Source organism: Pseudorasbora parva, chromosome 12 (assembly GCF_024679245.1).
Source record: "Pseudorasbora parva isolate DD20220531a chromosome 12, ASM2467924v1, whole genome shotgun sequence".
In the NCBI taxonomy this organism is placed as follows: domain Eukaryota; kingdom Metazoa; phylum Chordata; class Actinopteri; order Cypriniformes; family Gobionidae; genus Pseudorasbora; species Pseudorasbora parva.
In genome coordinates, this window is record NC_090183.1 from 45,616,295 (window position 1) to 45,643,265 (window position 26,971).

General features: G+C 42.9%; 1 protein-coding gene across 1 annotated transcript; it reads left to right on the plus strand.

The window, feature by feature from the left end:
* The first annotated feature begins 2,171 nt into the window (after nt 1-2,171).
* Nucleotides 2,172-26,725, plus strand: smpd2b (sphingomyelin phosphodiesterase 2b). The gene is made up of 11 exons (XM_067458571.1): nt 2,172-2,459; nt 5,530-5,597; nt 10,767-10,863; nt 13,645-13,721; nt 13,807-13,900; nt 13,977-14,066; nt 19,624-19,706; nt 19,784-19,916; nt 23,073-23,177; nt 24,431-24,599; nt 26,238-26,725. The coding sequence occupies exons 2-11, from the start codon at nt 5,548-5,550 to the stop codon at nt 26,648-26,650; spliced, it is 1,311 nt and encodes a 436-aa protein (XP_067314672.1). The 5' UTR covers nt 2,172-2,459; nt 5,530-5,547; the 3' UTR covers nt 26,651-26,725.
* Nucleotides 26,726-26,971: the final 246 nt, after the last annotated feature.

Here is a 26,971-nt window from a genome sequence, read left to right on the forward strand (position 1 = left end):
ACCTTCGTTTTCATGTTTGACGAGAGTTTCCTCAATTGTATTTTTTTTTCCTTACAGGCTTTTTTTTATAATTATTGTTATGATTATTAATTGTATGTTTTCTCCTATTGATTGATCCTATACATTGAACAATTCTGTGTGTTCTGTTATTTTATGCCATAATCTAAGTGGTGTTGGCAAAAGCTTTCCCCGTTTTTAACAGTTCCTTTTGTTGGTTGTGCATTGCAGTTATGTATCGAATATCTTCAATGTTAGGGGTTTGTATGATATAATCAAAACCATGTATAGCAATACCAATAAAATGGCATGGGTCTCCTTGGACCGTATTTCTTAAAACACAACTTTATAATGGTGTCTTATTCTCTGTCACATCAACGAGGTGGACGATCTTAAAGGCATGATTTTTGGGTTTAAAATATCCAAAAACCACTAGAACAGTGTTATATATTTTGTTGACGTATGTGCATTATCCCAAATGTTTGCTAGAATATTTAAATCCAGAGAAATAAGTGATTTTAACCGTGACACGGGCCGTGTGTGTGCGTGGCCCATCAGTGACGTCATACCAGCGTTAGCCTCCGATGTTATTGTGTAGTAACCATGGAAACAACTTTAATATCTGATGTGTTTTATTAGACGGTGAGCATTAACTTCTGGAGCAGTTTGAGCTCCAGTAGCTCGTCTGTTTGATCGGACCCCACGGGCCAGCCTTCGCTCCCCACGTGCATCAATGCACTTGGCCGCCCATGACCCTGTGGCCGGTTCTCCACTGGTCCTTCCTTGGATCATTGATCGACAGAAACGAATGATTGTTCTCCAGCTCAACAGTTAATTTTATTGTTTAAATCTGCTGTTGTTGATTTACCGCATAGATCACCGTGTTTTACCATGCCTATATGGCTAAAAAGAGAGCTAATAAAAGCTCTCGAGCTGCTCATCTCTCATTAGCAATCGCTTCACACCACTCGGTCCTGCTTTACTTTATACTACAGTAATTGAATAAACTCATCCATCCTCCGTCCCGTCCATAGACTGTAAAAAAATGAAGATCGCGGGAGGTTGCAGTCTGATTCTTTTCCATCGGCTGTGAGGTGAAGACTACAACTCCCAGGATTCCGCGCCCAATCTCGCCGTCATCAAACTACGCCTGACCTCTAGCGGCGAAAAACTACATAGTGCGTGCCTGTAATGAAAGCATGCGAGAAGGTTCGTGTTTGGTGTTTTGTTATACATTCTCACCAACTACAGCTTAACTGGCTGAGGAAGCTATATCATTCCTCTCACACACACAAAAAAGTACTATGGTATTTTAATGTATACTCATCATAGTACTTCAAGACATGTCCAAAAACTTTAATACGGGTTGTGGAAGTTCTTTGTTCAGAGGGAGCTTAAGGAAAAATGTTATTATTTTTACTGTAGATAGTACTTTTGTGTCAGTAGCTATACCAATTCCATTCGTTATTATTTATCGCGCCCAAATACATTTAAAATGTTCCACACCCACCGGCCGTTATTCACCAACGCATGTGATTGGTCAATCTAGGAAAACGTTGAGAAAAGAAACAGCGTATTTGTATGAACATGACCGCACAAGAATAATGATTTAATCGCTGTTTAATTGTAAGTGGGCAGTGCATAATGAAGATATAGCATTCCTCTCACAAAAAAAGTACTTCGGTGTTTTGATATATTTATAGGTAGGTAATGTTAAGTAATACTGTGGTAAATGTCCAAGTAGCTGATGTTTTTCCTCCAAAGGGCGTTTCATAAAATAAAATAAAAATAATAATAAAAAAAAAATATATATATATAGATATAGATATATAGATAGATATAGATATATATTATAGCTCATATTAATCACATGCGTTGGCGAATAATGGCCGTTTAATGCCGTTAATGATCATTTAAAATGTATTTGGGAAAATAAGAATGCTTGGAATTGATATATTTAGATATATCATGTGATTAGAAATATCATGAGCCAACGCATGTGATTAATATGACAATAATTTAAACCCGAATAATGATTTAATAGTTGTTTAAATAAAATCAGGCAGTGAATAGTTAAAATAGGACCATTATAATAAGTGAACGTTTCCCAAAGAAAACTCATTTTCCCAGCATTCCAGTCACCGCGGCGCTGTTCATGACGACGCCGTTACGTCAAAGGTCGGCGTGCTGACGTCACGCGTATGCCCAACTTTAATGCATTTGCTGCAAACTAGCGTTTACTTAGATTAAAAGTTTAAAGTTAAATGTATAATGTCGCAGAAACGCGTCTGATGAAGCCGAAAGACTCTTCTACAGACGACATCAGGCCAGTGTCAGATGAGGAAGTAGCGGTCTGAGGAAATGCACAGGATATGAGACTCACTGCTCAGGAAAATGTTATAACAGAGATTATAACGCCGGAAACTAATGATTGAGCGAGTGAAACATTATCAGGAATAAAGGTAAGATCGGATCTCCAGCACGCGCCAATACGTTTGATAGGATGTGTGTGATATAGTATCATGTGTTCAAATGATGCAGGATCTTTTAAAAGCATTAAAATGCTGTTATAGTAGTAATGCACAGTACACATGCTCATTTATTTAGTAAACCCATATATAAATACATTTCTCGTTCACATATAATAAAAAAAAATATTTTAAATTGCAATAATATCGTCACTGTTGTGTTTTTTTTACTGTGATCAAAGAAATGCAAGCCTTGCTGAACATAAGAGACTCTTTGCAAAAACATTAAAAATGTCACTTATTAATGTGTGTACCAGTCAAAAGTTTACTATTTTTAATGTTTTTGAAAGAGTCTCTTCGGCTCACCAAGGCTGCGTTTATTTGATCACAGTAAAAACAGTAATATTGTGAAATATCATTACAATTTTAAATAATGGTTTTCTCTTTTAATCTACTTTAAAGTGTAATTTATTCCTGTGATCAAAGCTGAATTTATCATCATTACTCCAGTCTTCAGTATCACATGATCCTTCAAAAGGATTATGATTTATTAAGATTTATTATCAACGTTGGAAACATTCAAACTATAAATATTTTCTAGCACTTCACGTTTTATCAAGTCATGCATCCTTGCTGAATAAAAGTATTAAATTCTATATTAAATAAATGTTGTTCTTTTTTTAACTATTCATCAAAGACAAAAGTATCACACAGGTTATAAACAATATTAATCAGCACAACTGTTTCCAACATTGATAATAAATCAGAATATTAGAGTGATTTATGAAGGATCGTGTAACACTCGGTGCTGTAAAATCAGCTTTGATCATTGGAATACAATAGCCTACTTTTAAAAGTATATTAAAACAGAAAACCATGCGTGTGTGTGTGTGTGGGCATGTTTTTGTGACATATGAGGACACAAATGTGTATAATGCCATGGGTATGACACAGGTATTACAGGAGAGGGTGAAATATGAGGACATTACCCATGGCCCCACTTTACAAAAGGCTTATAAATCACACAGGAGGAGTTTTTATGAGAAAGTAAAAATGCAGTGTGTGTGTGTGTGGGCATGTTTTTGTGACATATGAGGACACAAATGTGTATAATGCCATGGGTATGACACAGGTATTACAGGAGAGGGTGAAATATGAGGACATTACCCATGGCCCCACTTTACAAAAGGCTTATAAATCACACAGGAGGAGTTTTTATGAGAAAGTAAAAATGCAGAATGTTTCCTGTGATGGGTGTGTGTGTGTGTGTGTGTGTGTGTGTGTGTGTGTGTGCACGTGTGCGTGTGTGTGTGTGTGTGTGTGTGTGTGTGTGAGATGGGTAGGTTTAGGGGCAATGTACGGGGTTAAAAAATACGGTTTGTACAGTATAAAAACTGTTATGCCTATGGAATTTCCCCACAGTTCACAAAAACAAACGTGTGTGTGTGCATGTTTTTCTAGCCTGGTGGGGACTCATGGGGGCTCGTGTCACTCTGGGGACCTAAACTGAGGTCCCCATGGGTACAAAAGCTTATAAATCATACATAATGAGTTATTTTGAAAATGTAAAAATGCAGAAAGTTTCCTGTGATGGGTAGGTTTAGGGTGTGTGTGTGTGTGTGTGTGTGTGTGTGTGTGTGTGTGTGTGTGTGTGTGTGTGTGTGTGTGTGTGCGTGCGTGCGTGCGTGCGAGATGGGTAGGTTTAGGTTTAGGGGCAGTGTAGGGGGACAGAATATATGGTTTGTACAGTATAAAAACCATTACGTCTATGTTAAGTACCCAGAAAGATAGCGCACCAGACGTGTGTGTGTGTGTGTGTGTGTGTCTCATGTCTTGCGCTAGAGCCGGTCAGTAAACACAGATCCTCCTGGCGCCGTCAGTGCTCGTGTGGAGCAGCTGTATCTGTTTTTTTACTTTTTTTACTGTCCCTGGATCATCATAACGCTGGAGTTTACTGCGGTAATATGAACACAGACTGATTTACTGTCATCACACACACACCACCGTTACGAGTCCGGTCAGGGAGTCTGTAAAACTGCTGCTTATGTTAGAAGGGATTTGAATACCGAGTGCATTCATTTCAGTAGTGAATGATCTGCTATAGTGTGATGCCATTACAGTGCCGTCCCTCAGAAAGAAGTGTTGGTAACAATTCTGCCAGCTTTCTATCAGAAGCAGCATTAACTTCTGGAGCAGTTTGAGCTCCAGTAGCTCGTCTGTTTGATCGGACCCCACGGGCCAGCCTTCGCTCCCCACGTGCATCAATGAGCCTTGGCCGCCCATGACCCTGTGGCCGGTTCTCCACTGGTCCTTCCTTGGAGCACTTTTGATAGATACTGACCACTGCAGACCGGGAACAGCCCACAAGAGCTGCAGTTTTGGAGATGCTCTGACCCAGTCGTCTAGCCGTCACAATCTGGCCAAACTCGCTCAAATCCTTACGCTTGCCCATTTCTCCTGCTTCACACACATCAACTCTGAGGACAAAATGTTCACTTGCTGCCTAATATATCCCACCCACTAACAGGAGCCGTGATGAAGAGATCATCAGTGTTAGTGCTCATAATGTTATGCCTGGTCGGTGTGTATATGTCTCACCATGACAACACAGTAAGTGGACCTTTGACCCTCAGGATTGAGGTGGAGCCATAATGATATCCAGCATGGGCGCCAGGTTTATGATTTATGAGCGCTGAGTGTCTGAGCCGTGGATTTACTCTCAGTCAAAACGTTTTTAAACGTCTTGTCCAGCTGCTCAATTCCTGTTAGAAAGTCTTGGTTTACTGCAGATGTTAGCCAGGTCAGGTAAATATGAAATATACTTTATTTTAGATGTTGAGTTGAGGTGACTGGGAGTTAAAATATATATGAATGTATTTGATTATTATTATTTTTATATTTCTGTTTCAAAACATTGATGAAGGCAAACCAGTACCGTAAGCTTGTACTGCACTATTTTGTGTAAACATTTCAAGCGTACCGTAACGCTCGCTCTGAGAAACTGAATGTTTGGTGTGTTAAACGAGTTTGAGCTCAAACTGAATCCTCTTATTTATCCTTACAGACCAAAAGACGAATCGCCATGACAACCTCAGCACCAATCAGATTGCGTGTTTTCTCTCTCAACTGCTGGTAGGTTCACTCTCTACATCGATACACCTTTCCTCATGTTAAATTTAGAGATGGATAATATTATCGGTATGACATCGGAATCCACCGATAAACACTTAAAATAGAAAAATCAGCATCGGCCCGATATGAAAAAATTATGCCGATATGCCTTGCCGATATGATAACGTGTTGATATGCGCCTGCAATAACTCACGTGTCCAAGGAGTGCTAAAGCGATAAGATCATGTCAGCACTGTGGTCATTCTTCAAGTGAAAACAAGAAAATACATCGCATGGTGATTTATATTGACAGCTCTTAAAGGGTTACTTCAGCGATTAGCATATGGCTTTGTATCAGTAGAAACCCTGGAGTATATTCAAATGATTGTGCTTCCCCACCTCATATCCCCCTGAGACAAGAGATTTATGCATTTTATTTCTGGAAAAATTCCTCCTATGATGCAAATTGACGATTTTTGCATAATAGGAGGAATGTTTGCCCAAAGGCTAAAGACTACAGCCAGCAGAGGGCGCCATTTCCGCATGTTTAACCCGCGGGGATGGAGATCACACTCACAGCTCAGCTCAGCTACAGGCACTCATTTAAACGGAGCTATGGTGAGCAATGGAAGTCTTCTAACTTCTCAAATTAATTTCTATGAAAGTTAAGCTTGCAAAGGCATGAACTGAAACGCGCCAGACTGAACTGGCGTTGTGAATGAATGCTGTGAGTGTAGTCGTGATTACCTCAGCTCTCATCACGAGAGCTCATCAGCTCATTTATCTGACTCCTGCAGTCAGTGCTCAGTGCTGTGATCAGGGCCGGCTCTTTGGTTGCCCTAGGCGAGATGGAGTTTTGCCCCCCCCCCCCCCCCCCCCCCCCCCCCCCTCACTTTTATCGTCTCTAATTCAGCACACGTCTGTTTACCTAGGCCTACCCCTAACCGAGAAGCACTTATTATTAAACACGTTAGACGCTTTATTTCCACTTTTTTAATATTTTCTCAATTTTTATTGAAAATAAATGCCTTTCTGCACTGATATGTGATGGGAAAAGGGAATAGAGCGAGTGTGGCAAAAGCCGGATTCGAACCTCTGATCGATATGTGTCAAGACATGCGTCGTACCCCTAGACTACAGCCACTGTAGAGAGTTCGGTGATTTCCGTAATTTTGTCTAGCCCCATCAATCTTTAAGTAGCCTAAAACACATCATATTTGTGTTTAATGTCAATAATATGGCATCTATCGTTATATAAAAAAACGAGAGGCCCCACTTTTTATTTGCTCCCGACGCCCATGTAGATTGCATACTTTTCATAACTAACGTGCATACGTTATCCATATTTATAACGAACTGGACTTTTGATATTTAAATGACACCCATGTAGGTTATTGTAGATTGTTGTCAGTGAAGTTATGTTTGCAATACGTATAGTAATTATGTAGAAAACTAGCAAGTGATAGCTTAGTGACCATATTAATAATATTTATAAAATAAATATTAGTTGATAATATTGATAATACTAAGTAATTTTATTTTGTTTGACAACTTATTGGCTGAGATAAGAAGACTAACCTCTATACTGGGCTTTCTTTCGATTTTCTTCCTTTCTTTCTTTCCTTCTTTCTCTTTTTCCGTCCCTGTGCGTGGTTTAGGCGCCTCATTTTTGATGAACGCACAAGATGAGCCCTTGCCTGACCTAACGCCTGAACTAATAATCAATAATCACCATCAATTCAATCTAATAATCAGGTTGATAAGTAATTAAACGTGTGGCTGAGGGGGCGCCCTATGATGATCATGTTTAATAAACATTATGTTGTATTTCGCTTGTTCCGATTCTATGCTTAATGGGAAGTAATGGGCGGCACTAGAGCGCGCTCGCGCCCCAAACACAATTGTCGCCCTAGGCAAACGCCGGCCCTGGCTGTGATACTCACGCGGCGACTCACTCATTATATTGAACACACACATTCAGTATTTAATTGTGTCTTCTCCAACTCAGTCACAGTAATTTGGGAATGGCCTCACAGGGCAGCGAAGCATTCTGGGAATTGTAGTCTTTCATCCCCATGAGACAAAAATACATTTTCTGTCTTTTCTCAGTCTAGAAAGCACCAAATTCAAAAATAATTTCACATTTCTACTACATTAATGACCCAGTTTAAATACAGATTCATCTTCCCAGCGCTGAAGTACCCCTTTAAATGCTGCCTTGAATTTGTGAATGCGCGAACAGAAGAGTTGCCAGCTTTTTACATTTCTGAATGTACACTCTTAAAGGGGGGGTGAAATGCTGTTTCATGCATACTGATCTTTTTACACTGTTAAAGACTTGGAATCCCATACTAAACATAGACAAAGTTTCAAAAGTTAAGGTGGACGTTTGATGGGAGTATTTCTTTGTCAAAAATACTACTTCCGGTTAGTCATAAGTTTCGGCAAGTTTTTTGAGATCATGCGTCCCCTTTGACGTTAATGGGGGCGGAATTTCCTTGTATGGGCCTTACGGACAATTCTACCGGAAGCGCGTGAGAGAGAGAGAGAGAGAGAGAGAGGGAGAGAGAGAAAGGGAGAGAGAGAGAGAGAGAGAGAGAGAGAGAAAGGGAGAGAGCGAAAGCAACAGGCTACGCCCATCAAAGCGCTCGTAGGCTGCGCTGCACAGGTGATGTGCACAATTAACAATGACATCAAAAAGTGCGTTTTTGGTTGCCAGACCAAGACAGTCCTGCACAGATTCCCCAAAAACCCCGCGGTAAGGCAACAGTGGATGGAATTTGCTTTTCCGGATCAGCAACTGAGTTGCGCGAATGTTTATATCTGTTCGCTGCATTTCGGTGCCGACTGTTTCATAAACAAGGCCCAGCTCGACGCCGGATTTTCCGATCGCCTAATGCTGAAGGATGGAGCAGTCCCAACGATAAAGGTCCCAACGTTAGAACCGCGGGCGGTGAGTTAAGCCCCGTTTCCACCAAAATTACCCGGAACAATTTGTACCAGGAACTTTTTTACAGGAACTTTTCTCCCCCCAGACCTGCAGCTGTCTGCGTTTCGACCGCGATAAAGTTCCGAGAAGATTAGGCAAATTAGTCCGGTGATGTAGGACTGCGCGCGACTGTTCCTCCAAATCAGTGAAGGACAGTAATAATTTTTAAGTGTACCGACTGAAAGATTTAGTGAACTGTTTACATGAGACGTTATCTAAACCGATCTGGTGTTTACATGTGATGACTTTCAATCGCAATCATTTTGTCACATGCAGTTTGTCTGCCGCACCAAAAATGTCGCCGCTGTTTTCTCCAGCAGCTGGAGTGTGTTAACTGTAGCCATAGCAACTCTTAACGGCCACCAGGACTAATACAGTATTATAAGATATTTATCTGTTGTAAAGTGTAATAATCATCGCAGAAAAAAAAAATCTTCTGTCAGGCGCAGTTAAAGTAAAAACTGCCTGGGGCAATATACGCTGTGTCATTACTCCAACATTATCTTCATAACTTACGAAATAAAAAGTTTACCCCTCAGAAAAATGTACTTTCCTCTCTTGTCAACATAAGCGCGGCGCGCGCCGTCACGTCATGTAAGGACACACACTTAAAAGTAATCGGTCAGGTCATGGTGAAAAAAAAAAAAAACGAGTATGGAAGAGATTCAAGCTGTGCCACTTTTGCTGGTTATGTATCGGTTTACTAAAGAGGTAATTAACAACGACAGAAAAGAGCACTAATATGCAGATTCAGCAGCATATTCAGAAAGCTTGTAAAGCTAGATTTAAAATGACAATGTATATTATTATCAGCTATTACGGACATTGAACGTGAGATGGCTGAGACGACCGCGCGCCACCAGACAGAGAGCAAGACTGATATTTACTGAACGCAGAACGAACCTCGCAAAAGACTTTTAAAAATGCCGGTTGAACTAAAATGCTGCCTGAGCTCAACCAATCAGCATGTTCAGCGCCCAAGTCCCGCCCTCGAAAGTTCCTGAACTTTGAAAAAGTACTACCTCGCGAGCAGGGCCGTTTGGAGGGGGAAATATTTACCCGGAACTTCATTTATACCCTGGTTCCTGCGGTCTAAACACACGAAGTACCACCCAAAGTTCCTAGTTCCTGGGTAAAGTTCCTGTGGTGGAAACGGGGCTCTAGACTGCTTCAAATGTCTGTGTCTATGCTCATCAAGTAGCCCAAACATGATCACGTATAGTTACTATATATATTACTATATATAGAAATTGATCAATGGAGCATGCGATGTGTAGTGCGTGTACATTTGTTTAGCTGGCCACTATATGTGTAACTTTATGTTTGTGCATTGTAAAAGCACTCCAAACAACAATACACAAAGAGGGGGGAAATATGTTGAACTAAATAAGCACGCTTCTTCATTCAAATGCGCTGCTATTCCGTGTCTTTCTATGTAAACACTAACTAATCCTGCTGTGCAAAACCGGTCCGCTTACTGTCTACACAAACCACGCGTAAACACACACACACACGTGCACAACTGCACTTCCCACATGTACACCTTCAAAGACAAAAATACGACGATATAATTCAAGTATAAATATGTAAATAACACAAGCCGCTAAGCATATTATATAGTTAGTGTATAACTTGTACCACATAGAGACGTCCTGCTCTAGTCGTTTTTGCTGCTGCTCCTGTTCAACTGCAGCCTCTGGGTCTGATTCCGGATCATAGATGTATGGCTGTATCTGATTAAAAGCCATATTTTTATTTTGAATAAAGTTTTTTTCCCGCTGTTAGGGATGACACAGCTTTACGACGCACTCGACTCAACACAATAACAGCGGCGCGCACACGTCATTATTTAGCTCCGCCCACACGACACGCCCCCACCCGCTCGGCTTTTTTCGGAAAGACTCGGAACAGCGCATCTTTCTTATATAATTATAAAAAAATAAAGACTTTTCGGAGATATGCAGGATGCAATGCTACTCTATAGGTACTCAAGATTGACATGACACTGACTGAAACTGAGTGTTTCACCCCCCCTTTAACATCAGTCAATCAAGCATTAGATTATGTTATGATATTATGATAATCAAGCACTATTTAATGATAGAACTTTAGTAATTAGAACTAAAACTGTTGGTAACCATGTATGAATAAATATAATAACTAATAAATTAATACAATTGTGTGTGCTGTGATTGTTTTAGGGGGATCAGATACCTCAGTAAAAACTGCAGCGAGCGCTTCGTTCTGATCGGAGACCTGCTGACCCAGGAACAGCTGGATATAGTGTTACTGCAGGAGGTGAACACACACACACACACACACACACACACACACACACACACACACACACACACACACACACACACACACACACACACGGTTGTTTTTGTGAAATGTCACATTACATTCCATAGCTGTAATGGTTTTTATAATTTACAAACCGTATTTTCTATCCCCTTACACTGCCCCTAAACCTACCCATCACACACACACACACACACACACACACACACACACACACACACACACACACACACACACACACACACACACACACACACACACACACGTTTGTTTTTGTGAAAAGTAGGGACATTCCATAGGTGTAATGGGGTGTATTTCTATGAGAGTAAAACACACAGACATACGAATCCATATTAAACCCTGAGGCTCGTGACGACACACTGATGTCTTAAGACACGAAACGATCGCTTTCTGACAGAAACACAACAGTATTTGTGTTATTTTACCTCATATCAGACGAATCTCATCTAGTGTTCCCAACGCCATTACTTCCGTCAAAAAAAGTCAAAATGACGGCATTATACGAGCAACGGTTGAGTTAAAATCTTCATTTGTGTTCTCCTGAAGAAACACACACACCTATGATGGCCTGGGGGTCAGCAGATCAACATCACAGGCTCATTTATGGGTGGGATAGTTCACCCTAAACCCCATGATTTACTCACCCTCAAGTCATCCTTTATGACATTCTTCTTTCAGACCAATAAAATCTAAATTATAAGCCCCGTTTCCACCAAAATTACCCTGAACAATTTGTACCAGGAACTTTTTTACAGGAACTTTTCTCCCCCCAGACCTGCAGCTGTCTGCGTTTCGACCGCGATCTAAAGTACCGAGAAGATTAGGCAGATTAGTCCGGTGATGTAGGACTGCGCGCGACTGCTCCTCAAGTCAGTGATGGACAGTAATCATTTTTGTGTGTACCGATTGAAAGATTTAGTGAACTGTTTACATGAGACGTTATCTAAACCGATCTGGTGTTTGCATGTGATGACTTTCAATCGCAATCATTTTGTCACATGCAGTTTGTCTGATGCATCAGAAATGTCGCCGCTGTTTTCTCCAGCAGCTGGAGTGTGTTAACTGTAGCCATAGCAACTCTTAACGGCCACCAGGACTAATACAGTATTATAAGATATTTATCTGTTGTAAAGTGTAATAATCATCTCAGAAAAAAAAAAATCTTCTGTCAGGTGCAGTTAAAGTAAAAACTGCCTGGGGCAATATACGCTGTGTCATTACTCCAACATTATCTTCATAACTTACGAAATAAAAAGTTTAACGTTACCCCTCAGAAAAATGTACTTTCCTCTCTTGTCAACATAAGCGCGGCGCGCTGTCACGTCATGTAAGGACACACACTTAAAAGTAATCGGTCAGGTCGTTTACATGGTGAAAAAAAAAAATAACGAGTGTGGAAGAGATTCAAGCTGTGCCACTTTTGCTGGTTATGTATCGGTTTACTAAAGAGGTAATTAACAATGACAGAAAAGAGCACTAATATGCAGATTCAGCAGCATATTCAGAAAGCTTGTAAAGCTAGATTTAAAATGACAATGTATATTATTATCAGCTATTACGGACATTGAACGTGAGCTGGCTGAGACGACCGCGCGCCACCAGACAGAGAGCAAGACTGATATTTACTGAACGCAGAACGAACCTCGCAAAAGACTTTTAAAATGCCGGTTGAAATAAAATGCTGCCTGAGCTCAACCAATCAGCATGTTCAGCGCCCAAGTCCCGCCCTCGAAAGTTCCTGAACTTTGAAAAAGTACTACCTCGCGAGCAGGGCCGTTTGGAGGGGGAAATATTTACCCGGAACTTCATTTAGACCATGCGGTCGAAACACATCGAGTACCACCCAAAGTTCCTGGGTAAAGTTCCTGCGGTGGAAACGGGGCTATAGTAAAAATGTCCTGGCTCTTCCAAGCTTTATAATGCAAGTGAATGGTTGTCATTTTTGAAGTCCATAAAAGTGCATCTATTCATCATAAAACTGCTCCACACGGCGCAAACGTATGTAGCACAAGTCGACATGCGTACCACTGACCGCTGGAAGCTAGTTATTTTAGTCTGCGTAGTTTTAAATATGGATATGCCTCTATTAACCCCCAGAGCCGTGTGGAGCAGTGAGTAAATCATGGTTTAAGTTTCATTTTTGGGTGAACTAACCCTTTAAGTCTAGTCTGTGAAACCTGGGGGAATGTGTTTGACCAAATGTTTGTGTGTGTGTGTGTGTGTGTGTGTGCATGTGCGTGTGTGTGTGAGTGTGTGTGCATGCATATGTGTGTGAGCATGTGTGTGTGTGTGTGTGTGTGTGAGAGAGAGAGAGAGAGAGCGTGTTTGTACCAGGCCTTTATTTCTGTTTATAATGGATTTTTTAATTTATTGAAAAATACAAAAACAAATTTTTTTCCGTCTTTCCCATTCATTTTCAATGTGGGTTCCATTCAACCTCGAAGACCCCGATCACTTCTTTTTAATTCGTTTTTTTAAATACCTTCCCAAAATCACAAAAGCTTATACCACTGAGATAAAGAGAGATGAATTGTTCTTAATGAGGGTAACCTCAAATGGGCTCTGATTGGACCATATGAGTGTTAAACTGAGTGACGTGTGTGAGCTGATTGTTATAACACAGGATGGATGTGTGTGTGTGTGTGTGTGTGTGTGTGTGTGTGTGTGTGTGTGTGTGTGTGCGTGCGCGCGCGTGTGTGTCCGTGCGTGCGTGCGTGTTGTCTTTGTTTGATGTGTTTCTGGGGCTGATTGCAGGTCTGGTGTGAGAAAGACTTCCTGTCTTTAAAGAAGAAGCTTGTGAGCGTCTATCCGTTTTCCCATTACTTTAAAAGGTAAGTCATGATCTTTAAAGCGTGACGTTCTGTGGGAATAAATGCACATGGACACAGTTATGAATGCATTTTCTTCTGCCCTCAGTGGCTTTATAGGGAGCGGACTGGCCGTGTTTTCCAGACATCGAATCCACGATACCTTTCTGTACCGATACTCATTAAACGGATACCCGTACATGGTAACTTCAACCCGTTTCAGTCTCAGAGCTGATTGGCTGGTCTAATAAAGATGATAATGATGTAATCTTGTGTCAGGCTCAACATGGCGACTGGTTCGGAGGCAAGGCCGTGGGGAAGGTTTTGCTCAACATCAGCGGGCTGACGGTTCATGTGTTTGTAACTCATGTGAGTTTATGAAGTGTGTGTCTGATTTCAGTATGGTTATCCATGTCATGTGATCATGGCCTGTGTGTTTTCCAGTGTTGGGAGTAACCATAGACTGTAAAAAAAATATGGACGTAGTGTCCATGACGTCACCCGTGCATTTTAGGCATCTCCTTCGTTTTATATTTTTATCAATTAAAAGGAAAAATGAGTTCTGCGCTGGTGGAAACAACACGAGACCATAATAGCTAACGCAACTGTCAAGATGGGTTCAGAGTCCGCGCCAGCAGCAGCGCGCGTTTCTTCAGCGCAGCTAGAGTTAAGGCCGGAGACACACTGCAAGCGTGGTGTGAGCGTGGCGTTTCTGTTGCGTGTCATCCGCGGGGCGTCTGCTGCTATTAATGTACAGGGAAGCCCTATACTTCATGTTAAATATAAATATATTGCCTATTGATACAGCAAAGACAACGTCGGCAGTAGCCGGCCCATGCCATATCCATGGTATTGACGGCAAAAGGCTACAGAATATTTCGTTCTGTATTGACTGGTTTAATATTTCAAAGTCGATAATTATGTTGTTCTTTATTATTACAATTAGGCCTATCTGCATTTATGTTACAGACTTTCAAACATGAAAATGTCATTATGTGTCACAATGTGTTATGGGCTATATATGAGTCAGATAGATATGATGACGCTGCAACACGCATCGCCGCAAATGACTAATGCAAGCCAACACAAATGGCCGTAAATGAAACTTAAAATAAGTCTAAGATGGTCAAAAACACAATCATCTTCAATAAAAATGAATGAGACTTATGAGCTTACCAGTGCGCGCTTTCTTATGTGGTCTTTGAATTTGAAATGAGCTGCTGAATAAAACGCATCTTGAATCTTTTGCTTCCGTTGCTGTAAACTCCGTTAAATGAGCATATACCACGGGAATTGAAGATGGGATTTATATTCATTTGCGTAGGTGTAAGGTAGGCTATAAGACAACCTGCATGTGCTTTTTTTATTTTATTTGTTTGGCTCCGTTTGCGAGAGCCGCGAGCAGAATCAGCCTGCCTCAGCTCGTCAAAAATAAATCTAAGACTAAATCGATTAAATATGCGGTTAACTCACTGTCGGCCGCTGGCCGCTTTTGGTCGTCACTTAAAAAAATTAAAACTTTAATTTAACAAACAAAAAAATGCTCTAAACATTTTTCTAAATTAACTTAATAAAGAAACGAAACGAAAAAATATAACTACTTTGACATTAAAAACAAAACAGAACTATTTTAATGGCTGCAATAATGTAAAAAAAAAAAAAAAAAAAAAACGGGCTCCAGTCGGACTCGGGCCGAGATTTTTGATATGCTGTCGGACACGGGCCGGGCTAGGGCCTCAGCGTCTCGGGCCAGGGCCGGGCTAGGGCCTCAGCGTCTCGGGCCAGGGCCGGGCTAGGGCCTCAGCGTCTCGGGCCAGGGCCGGGCTAGGGCCTCAGCGTCTCGGGCCAGGGCCGGGCTAGGGCCTCAGCGTCTCGGGCCAGGGCCGGGCTAGGGCCTCAGCGTCTCGGGCCAGGGCCGGGCTAGGGCCTCAGTGTCTCGGGCCAGGGCCGGGCTAGGGCCTCAGCGTCTCGGGCCAGGGCCGGGCTAGGGCCTCAGCGTCTCGGGCCAGGGCCGGGCTAGGGCCTCAGTGTCTCGGGCCAGGGCCGGGCTAGGGCCTCAGCGTCTCGGGCCAGGGCCGGGCTAGGGCCTCAGTGTCTCGGGCCAGGGCCGGGCTAGGGCCTCAGCGTCTCGGGTCAGGGCCGGGCTAGGGCCTCAGTGTCTCGGGTCAGGGCCGGGCTAGGGCCTCAGTGTCTCGGGTCAGGGCCGGGCTAGGGCCTCAGCGTCTCGGGTCAGGGCCGGGCTAGGGCCTCAGTGTCTCGGGCCAGGGCCGGGCTAGGGCCTCAGCGTCTCGGGTCAGGGCCGGGCTAGGGCCTCAGTGTCTCGGGCCAGGGCCGGGCTAGGGCCTCAGCGTCTCGGGCCAGGGCCGGGCTAGGGCCTCAGTGTCTCGGGCCAGGGCCGGGCTAGGGCCTCAGCGTCTCGGGTCAGGGCCGGGCTAGGGCCTCAGCGTCTCGGGCCAGGGCCGGGCTAGGGCCTCAGCGTCTCGGGCCAGGGCCGGGCTAGGGCCTCAGTGTCTCGGGCCAGGGCCGGGCTAGGGCCTCAGCGTCTCGGGTCAGGGCCGGGCTAGGGCCTCAGCGTCTCGGGCCAGGGCCGGGCTAGGGCCTCAGCGTCTCGGGCCAGGGCCGGGCTAGGGCCTCAGTGTCTCGGGCCAGGGCCGGGCTAGGGCCTCAGCGTCTCGGGTCAGGGCCGGGCTAGGGCCTCAGCGTCTCGGGCCAGGGCCGGGCTAGGGCCTCAGCGTCTCGGGCCAGGGCCGGGCTAGGGCCTCAGCGTCTCGGGCCAGGGCCGGGCTAGGGCCTCAGCGTCTCGGGCCAGGGCCGGGCTAGGGCCTAGATTTGAGGCCCGTGCCGGGCTCTATGCTGGCCTTTCGTGGATGAGGTGATAAATGACGATAAAATTAAAACAAGCGTGCCATCTGCTATAAAAAGCGTACCCTTGTCAGATACTTCCAACATTCGTAGGGTTGAAATTCTTGCTGCAGATGTGTATGAAACACTGTTAGGAGACCTGATGAAAGCTGATACTATGTCTATAGCAGTAGATGAGTCCACAGACAAAACTGATACTGCTCAGTTGTGCATATATGTCCGTTTTTTTGATAGCAAATGCTTCAGAGAGGAGCTGCTCTGCCGTTAGAAGGACACACAACGGGCGATATAGTCTTTGGGAAAATTTCCTCTTTTTTTAAAGACAATGGTCTGGATATGACGCGTGTGTGCATGCTTGTGACAGATGAGGCTCCATCCATGACAGGTAAAGTGAATGGTTTGGCAGCACGTTGGTCCGCTGTTGATCTCCTTACACTGCATTGTGCATCAGGCGGTGTTGTGCGCAAAACTAAGTGGGGCGCTCAAAACGACCATGGACAACGTGATGGCTACAATTAACTTTATTCGCTCCACATCAAGCCTCCAACACCGCTTGTTCCGCATGCTGCTGTCAGAACTGTCTGCTGAGCACCACGACCTGCTTTTGCATAATGACGTGAGGTGGCTGTCCAAAGGCAAAGCACTGGAGCGGTTCTGTGGTCTCAGAGAGGAGATCATAACTTTCCTCCACAGCAGCAAGCAAAAAAAAGGCAGAAACGCACTTGAGTGGACAACTTCATGGCTGATGCCTTCTTTCTGTGCGACATATTCAAACACCTGAATGATCTCAATTTGGCACTACAAGGCAGAGACAAAACTGTCATCGACCTTGTGGAACATATGCGTGCATTCCCAGTTAAACTGGACCTTTTCGCAACTGATTTGAGCACAGGCCGAATGCTGCATTTTCCGACACTCCGCAAATGCATCTCATCCCCCGCACAAATCACGGATGTGATGACAGATTTTATTGCGAGGTTGAAAATTAACTTTGCTGGCCGATTGGATGGACTTGTTCTGCCCACAGAGGTGGCCGTTTTTGTCAGAGACCCGTTCACTGTTGCAATAGAAGGGGACTTATCCGCCAGAGCAAAGCAAGTGGTTCCTTCCATTGACGAGGGGAAATTCACACTCGTTGACATGCCGTCATCTGTAACCATGGCACAGGAGCTTCGCACTAACCAACCTACAATGTTTTGGACTGATGTCAACGTACATCAGTTCCCTAACATTAAGAAAGTAGCGATCGTCATGCTCAGTATGTTTGGTTCAACTTACACATGTGAGTCAAGCTTTTCACACATGAACTCCATAAAAAGCAACTCTCGTTGCTCCCTGACAGACCGTACTCTCCACCAATGCCTTCGGATTGCATTGACAACTTATGAGCCTAAAGTCACTGCTCTCGTTCAAAACAAAAAATCCCACTTCTCCCACTAAATTAGCTGAATAACTGTAGCCTACATCAGTATAATGTTGGATGTGTAACAGAGGCATGCCTAATCACAAATGTGGTGATTTCAAATATGTTCCCTCAGTTTGTGCAATATGTGCAGTAGTCCACGTTGTATTCATGTGTTAGTTGTGAATACTGTGCACTTTTTTATGCACTTTGAGATGTTCCTGGGTCAAATTTGAGCAAAATGTTTATTTTGTTTCAAAAGGAAACTTAATGTTATTGCTTATCTACTACTGTGCACTATTTTGTTTATGCACTTTGTGATCAGATAAGTGAGATATGTTGCCTAGGTAGGCTTAGGCAAGACGTGCCTAGGTCAGTTTTTTGGAAAAATTAGGGGCTACCTCAGATTCTGTTCAGTAAGCTCTTTTATAGTATTTTTATGCACCTTTTGATGTGCAAACTGACCAAAGTTAAAAGAGAAACAATGAATAAACATTACATGTATTCAATAAATTTGTTTGTGCTGGTTTTAAAATGTGTCTTTACGAGTTGCTTCGCCGCTGAAATAACTGGCCCAGCTGATTTTGTAATTGAATAGCCCAACTTTAGTCTCTCAAATCAACACTGGACTCGTCTTGCCTGAAATAAAAATATATTTAAAAAAAAGTAAAACACTTTTCATCACAAATTTAGTTTAAGAGTTTAGCCTATTACCACCACCACCACCACCACCACCACAGTAAAAAGGCATTTTTAATAAGTTGAGGTTAGGCTGATCGTATAGGCGATTGCAAATGAAACGCTCTACACAATCTAAACTAATAAAAACATGCAGGTTCTCTTACCTTGTGCTACACTTCTCCGCAAAATGAATATAAATCAGATCTTCAGATCCCACGCTATATGCACATTTAATATATATAATGTAACATTTATAATATAACATAATATAACATTTAATTAATATAATATATAATGGAGTTCACGTCAACGAAATAAAGCAAAAGATTCGAGCTGCATCTTATCATCAGCTCAAGATCAAACACCACAACGTGAGAGAGCGACCTAAGCACCGGTAAGATCATTGAGTGTCATTATTAATGAAGATGATTGTGTTTTTGAGCATCTAACACTTACTTTCAGTTTTCCTCGCGGTCGTTTGCGTGTTGGCTTTACTTATTTGCGGCGATGCGTGTTGCAGTAGCGTGCCATATCTGACTACAACATGTAATATGCTCACACGTTTATTTTTTAACAATTTGCCAGGAGTAAAATTTACAAATATGGTTTAAACAACCAAATACTTCTGGTCTGTTCACAATCTGAGAGATATCTGGTCAGAGAAAACGAATAAAGTGACCAGGTATAAAACGGCCATAACTCTCCGCACTACTGCTTGATTTGAAGGCCTGTTGCCCTGTTGATCACAATAAATAGGTCTAAAAATTATGTTTATTGTGCTTGATTGTTCAGTACCGTTCATATTTACATTTAAAAAGCAAACATAAAAGTAACTTAAAAGTTACTTTCCCTAGTAACTAATTACTTTTGATATACAGTAATTGGTAAAGTAATTCAATTACTTTTAAAAGAAGTAACTAGTAACTGTAACTAATTACTAATTTTCAGTACCTTGCCCAACACTGTGTGTTTTCCTCACAGCTTCACGCAGAATATTCCCGAGAGAAGGATTCGTATCTGCCGCACCGAGTGGTTCAGGCCTGGGAGCTGCTACAGTTCATAAGGTCATTAAATGTGCCATTGAAACGTTATCCGCTCAGATGTTTCTGCTGTCAGTGCTCATGAATGTGTGTGAACACAGACACACCAGTGCTGGAGCAGATGTGGTGATCCTGGCCGGAGATCTGAACATGCATCCGGAGGATCTTGGGACCCGACTGCTGAGAAACTACACCGGACTCCTGGACAGCTTCAGCGAGGCCGCACACTTCGACGTTCGTACCGCAGCCTCACCTTCATTCATCCTTTACTTTACCAGGAAAAATCCCAGAGATATGAAACTCTTCTATCGGGGAGTCCTGGACAAAAGGCCAGCACAAAATCTTCACATAAACAGATTGCATAACACAGCAAAGGGGGAACGTCATATGAAAATTATATAAGGTAGAAATATTTAAAGATAGGAGTGTTTCTAACATCAAACTACTCTGCGTTTCATTCCAGAGGAAATAGCGATTGCTCTAGGAACAATTAAAAGTTATCTAACCCTTCAAAAAATGTTTTGTGACTGGCAAAAAAATCATGGACATGATTCAAAGTCACGTGTTCCTCATGGTTAAAAGAATGAATGTCCTCTGCGCCCAAACAAACTCTGACTGAAAGCTCATTTTTTTGAGATAACTGATTTATTGCAGTTTAAGGGTCCTGTCACAGTCCCGGCCGCAGAAGCGATGCAAGTTTGTTCTGCTAGGTTCAGTTCTCATGTTCACGGTCAGCTCCACGTTATTTAAAGATCCCGTTCTTCGCGATTCCATCTTTCAAACTTTAGTTAGTGTGTAATGTTGCTGTTAGAGCATAAATAATACCTGTAAAATTATAAAGCTCAAAGTTCAATGCCAAGCGAGATATTTTATTTAACAGAAGTTCCCTTTCGAAGCCGACAGCGAGCGGCCGGTCTGGACTACAGCGCTGCACTTCCTGCTGTGATGACGTCACTGGAACTGTTTGCTGACTAACGCTCCGCCCACAGGAATATGCAAAATAGGGGGCGTGGTCTCGTTGCTCTCCCATGTGGAGAAGAGCACGCATTCAGCGCTTGCATCTCCCCGTTATGGTAAGAGGCGGGACCTTTTCAGGCAAAGTGCGCTAAGCTGCTGTCCAATCACAACACGGGAAGAGCTGGCCCAATCAGAACTCGTTACGTGTTTCTGAAGGAGGGACTTCATAGAATAAGGAAATCATCAGGCCGCTTTTAGGACAGAGGAAACAGCGCTGTACAGATAAGTCAATTGTGTGAAAAATACTGTTTTTTTTACACGCGAAACATGAACTCATGTTATATTGCACACTGTAAACATAATCAAAGCTTCGAAAACACGCGAAGAACGGGACCTTTAAATATCAAATGCACTGCCGCATCTGTTCCCCCATCAGAGAGTGTGTGTGTGTGTGTGTGTGTGTGTGTGTGTGTGTGTGTGTGTGTGTGTGTGTGTGTGTGTGTTCCCCCATGGGTGTCTGGTCTAAACCAGGTGTGTTCAGAAGCATTGTTGGAGTGTTGCTATTGTGAGGAACTGAAAACCACTGACCAACACACACCTGGAGCCCATTTTTCGTACATCGCTAACTCAGTTAGCTGATTGTTGACGATTTGGCATGGTCTTGGATTGTTTAGTTCGTCGACGCACAATTCTGGACTTGCTGTCATAGTAACAGCTCCATAAGCTTAAACCTGCTTGGAGCATCTTATTTCATGTAAACAGGATTAGATCACATCTTGAGGTGATACTTAAAATCTGCCCCAGCCTCTGCTACTTTAATGATGTAACGAGTACATCAGGTGCTTTGGGAAGTGTTCCCGGTTCCCAACAATCATTTATCTGATTCGAATAATAGAAGTTGATAATGTTCTGTGTGTATGCCATAGTAAAGAGATGTGTTTTTAGTCTAGATTTTAGTCCCCTCCTTTTATGCTCCCGTCCCTTGGCCGCGAGACGAGACCGGTGTGTCACGCAGCTGGTACTCATTACCACTCGTCACTGGCCCGCTCTCACGGTACCTCGCCCCGCTGCTTGCCACAGCAATGTTTAATAGGAGCAAGTGCAGTGTTGACAGAACTGGACTATGATGATCATACTTCCTACTTAGAGCTGCGGCGTTTTGGACTAGCTGGAGTTTGTTTATTAAGCGAGCAGGGCAACCACCCAGTAGAGCACTACAATAATCTATCCATCCATCCATCCATCCATCCATCCATCCATCCATCCATCCATCCATCCATCATCTGTTTTGGACCAGCTGGAGTTTGTTTATTAAGCGAGCAGGGCAACCACCCAGTAGAGCACTACAATAATCCATCCATCCATCCATCCATCCATCCATCCATCCATCCATCCATCCATCCATCCATCCATCATCTGTTTTGGACCAGCTGGAGTTTGTTTATTAAGCGAGCAGGGCAACCACCCAGTAGAGCACTACAATAATCCATCCATCCATCCATCCATCCATCCATCCATCCATCCATCCATCCATCCATACATCCATCCATCCATCCATCCATCCATCATCTGTTTTGGACCAGCTGGAGTTTGTTTATTAAGCGAGCAGGGCAACCACCCAGTAGAGCATTACAATAATCTAGCCTTGAGCTCATGAACGCATGAACTAACTGTTCAGCATTTTGCATTGAAAGCATGTGCCGTAATTTAGACATATTTTTAAGATGGTAGAATGCGGTTTTACTGATGCTAGAAACGGGGCTTTCAAATGAGAGATTGGTATCAAAGAGCACATCATGTTTCCTCACTGACGGGGGCTTGACAGAGCAGTCATCAGATTGTAAATCTAGACAGTATTCTAGGTTACTTCTTGTGGAGTTTTTTTGTCCAATAATTAAAAATTCTGATTTTTCTCAATTAAGTTGCAGGAAATTACTGGTCGTCCAATTTTTTATGTCAGCTATGCATTCCCTTAATCTTGTGAATTTGTAAGTTTCATCAGGGCGTGAAGATGTATAAAGTTTATTAGTAAGACTTGTATTTCTGATGTGTGTAATTGGAATTTCAACTAGTAAGAAATCATAATTCTTGATATCAATAGAAATTTGAATGGCAGCCTATAGTGACACTATCTAGAGAAAAAACAATTACAGATCTCAAGAATTATAGTTTTTACTAGTGGAAATTTAACTCCTGATATCAAGAATTGAATTTCTGCGATTGAAAGTTTAATTGTTGATATCAATCATTCAAATTCTGGGAATTGATAAAAATCAGAAAGGCTTGCCATGATTACAGCATGATATATACAGTCCAACTTTTTAAGTAAAGATAGGTTTCCATGCATATAAATCACCATAACCCAACACTGATAGCAAAACAGTTATGATTTAATGATATGATTTATAATGACCTGCTGTTATTAATACCCAGGGGTGTGAGGAAGGATTCACCCATATATCTGAAAACCCGTACACACACACCGACGGTCTCGCTCCCTTTGGAGGAGGAATCCGGATCGACTACATCCTGTTTAAGGTAAACGTTAGATTTTAAAGGGATAGTTGACCCAAAAATGAGCCTGTGATGTTGATCTGCTGACCCCCAGGGCATCATAGGTGTGTGTGTTTCTTCAGGATAACACAAATGAAGATTTTAACTCAGCCGTTGCTTGTATAATGCATGTCAATGGGGTGTATTTCTATGAGAGTAAAACACACAGACATACGAATCCATATTAAACCCTGAGGCTCGTGACGACACACTGATGTCTTAAGACACGAAACGATCGCTTTCTGCCGGAAACACAACAGTATTTGTGTTATTTTTACCTCATATCAGACGAATCTCATCTAGTGTTCCCAACGCCATTACTTCTGCCGGAGAAGGTCAAAATACCGGTGTGATCATAGATATATTACTGTAGATGCCTCATTCGACGGATCGGCATAGGCATTAATGAGGATTCTGTGTATATATATATATATAATATATCTATGATCACATACATACATACACATATATATAATATAATATTGTGAGTATTGTGTATATATATATATATATGTATATATAATATTGTTAAGCATCTTCTGGGTCTTATCAGATCAGGATTTGCTGTACTTGTACATCGTTCCTATCAAATAAACTCAAAACTAATAAACTATAATTATACCAGTTTATTCTTACACACCTACATCTCGGATGACCTGGGGGTCAGCGGATAAACATCACAAGCTCATTTTTGGGTCAACTGTCCCTTTAAGAGTTGTTTTCTCTCTGGTGTAATGATCTGAGCAAACTGACACATAACTCCTCTTTAATAGGGACTTTAAGCAACAGCCACTGATGGAACGGCAACGGCGTTCTGGCGTTCTATTGCGCATGCGCGACTTTAACTGCTACTTCGTGACGTTCTACTGTAACCGTCTACTACGGGAGAACAGCTGATTTGCCGTAGTCATTAATACGTGACAGATTAGATAAGTAAATATAGTTATGTGGCATTTTAATTGTATCTGTTTATAATTTAATGCCAAAAGCAACCATTTCCTTGCTTTTTAAGTTACATGTTTCTTTATATTTGGTCAAATTATGTTAAATGAACCATTACGCCGTCTCTTTATTGTTGCTTAGTGATTTTTGCGTTCTTTGGCTACGGCAGTTAAAAGTTTATTTCCGGTCGCTGTTGCCGTTCCATCAGTGGCTGTTGCTTAAAGTCCCTAATGACACATGAGATACGGGTCTCGTAGTGAGCTTTAGCTTCTGCTGACAGTGCTGTTTCTCCGCAGGGATCAGGGGAAGTAGATGTGAGCTGCGAGTCTTTATCCACCACTAAAGGTCCAGTTCCTGGTCAGCCCTTTCCTTACTCTGACCACGAAGCCCTCACTGCCCACTTCCTGTTTACACCAACTAAAAAGGGAAACGGATGCTCAGAGAGAGAATCTGGCTGTGTTTCAGGTACTTGCGCTTCAGTTTTTAACTCTTGAAATAGACTAATAAACATCTTGCCATTGTTCATAATAGAGATGGGAAATTGACTGTTTCTTTTGAGGGGGGATATCACACAGTTGACCCAAAAATATTCATGTACTCGCACTCATATTGTTCCAAACTCCAAACATTTTTCTGTGAAAAGTATAAAGAAGTAATTTCTCTGAGAAGGTGTGTTTTATTGGAGAAAATAACAGATTAGATGTGTGAGTGAATCATTTTCCTTTTAGGGTGAACTAGTTGGAGACCGTGAGATGTTTTTAAAAAGATGTTTCTGAAAGAGTCTCTTCTGCTCACCAAGGCTGCATTCATTTAATCAAAAATGTTGAAATATTGCATTTTAAAATAACCGGTTTCTATGTGAATATACACGATTGATCAAGCATAACATATTGTGTCGGTCCCCCTTTTGCTGACCCGTCGAGGCATGGACTACACTAGACCGCTGAAGGTGTGCTGTGGTATCTGGCAGCAAGACGTTAGCAGCAGATCATTTAAGTCCTGTAAGTTGCGAGGTGGAGCCTCCGATTGGATTGAGATCTGGGGAATCTGGAGGCCGAGTCGACGCCTCAAACTGGTTGTTGTGCTCCTCAAACCATTCCTGAAGCATTTGTGCTTTGTGTCAGGAGCATTATCCTGCTGGAAGAGCCACAGCCGCCAGAATACCGTTTCCATGAAAGGCTGAACATGGTCTCAGCAATGCTTAGGTAGGTGGAGCGTGTCAAAGTAACATCCACATGGATGGAGGACCCAAGGTTTCCCAGCAGAACATTGGCCAAAGCATCACACTGCCTCCACCGGCTCGCCTTCTTCCCATAGTGCATCCTGGGGCCATGTGTTCCTCAGGTAAGCCACACACACACACACACACACGGCCATCCACGTGATGTAGAAGAACACGTGATTCCTCAGACCAGGCCACCTTCTTCCATCGCTCCGTGGTCCAGTTCTGATGCTCACGTGCCACTGTTGGTGCTTTCGGCGGGGTCAGAGGTCACCCTGACTGGTCACCTATGCCGCCCCATACAAACTGAGCTGCTCTGTGTATTCTGACCGCTATCTATCAGAAGCAGCATTAACTTCTGGAGCAGTTTGAGCTCCAGTAGCTCGTCTGTTTGATCGGACCCCACGGGCCAGCCTTCGCTCCCCACGTGCATCAATGAGCCTTGGCCGCCCATGACCCTGTGGCCGGTTCTCCACTGGTCCTTCCTTGGAGCACTTTTGATAGATACTGACCACTGCAGACCGGGAACAGCCCACAAGAGCTGCAGTTTTGGAGATGCTCTGACCCAGTCGTCTAGCCGTCACAATCTGGCCAAACTCGCTCAAATCCTTACGCTTGCCCATTTTTTTTTTCTTTTTTTTTTTTCGATTAAGAGTTCACCAGTCATAATCTTATGCCTGATTGATGCATAGTGTAATTTATTCCTGTGATCAAAGCTGAATTTATCATCATTACTCCAGTCTTCAGTCTCGCATGATCCTTCACTAATCATTATAATATGTTGATTTTTTTTTTTTTATATGTTGAAAAGAACAGTATTTATTTAAAATGGAAAAACTTTTTAAAGATATTTCCATTCTGTCACTGTGTTTCTCTGTCAGATAAGCTTCCTGAGCTGGTCAACACAGTGAATGAAGCTCGAACTGAAGTAAAGGTGGGTCTGCACTGCTCTGAGCGCATGCGGCACACCGCGGCCCGTACGGGCATCATGGGTCTCGTCCTGCTAGTGCTCGAGGTAGCCATCGCCGCGGTCCCGTTGTTTGCTCTGGGAGCGGAGCAGCCCTTTCCTAAAGCCTCGTTCTACCTGCTGGGGGCGCTGTGCTTCGCCGTCCTGCTCTCGACGCTGATGCTCTACATCTTCTACAGCATGGAGGTCAAGGCTCTGCAAGGCACTGAGGACCAGATGAGGCTGGCTCTGAGCAGCCTTCAGGAGCGGATTAAGGAGTTCCCCAAGGCTCTGTCCTCGGACCATTTGCCAAATCCTCTAGAGGGCGAGGATTCTGTGCGTTTGTAGCCAGACTGAATCAAAGGGTTAGTTCACCCAAAAATGAAATGTCTGTCATTAACTCCTCTCCCTAATGTCGCTCCACACCCGTAAGACCTCCGCTCATCTTCACACACAGTTTAAGATATTTTATATTTAGTCTGAGAGCGTATGCAAGTGTATGCACACTATACTGTCCATGTCCAGAAAGGGAATAAAAACATTATTTTTGGACCCAAATGTATTTCGGACGCTTCAAGAGACTCTAATTAACCCACTGATGTCTCATATGGACTACTGTGATGATGTTTTTATTCCCTTTCTGGACATGGACAGTATAGTGTGCATACA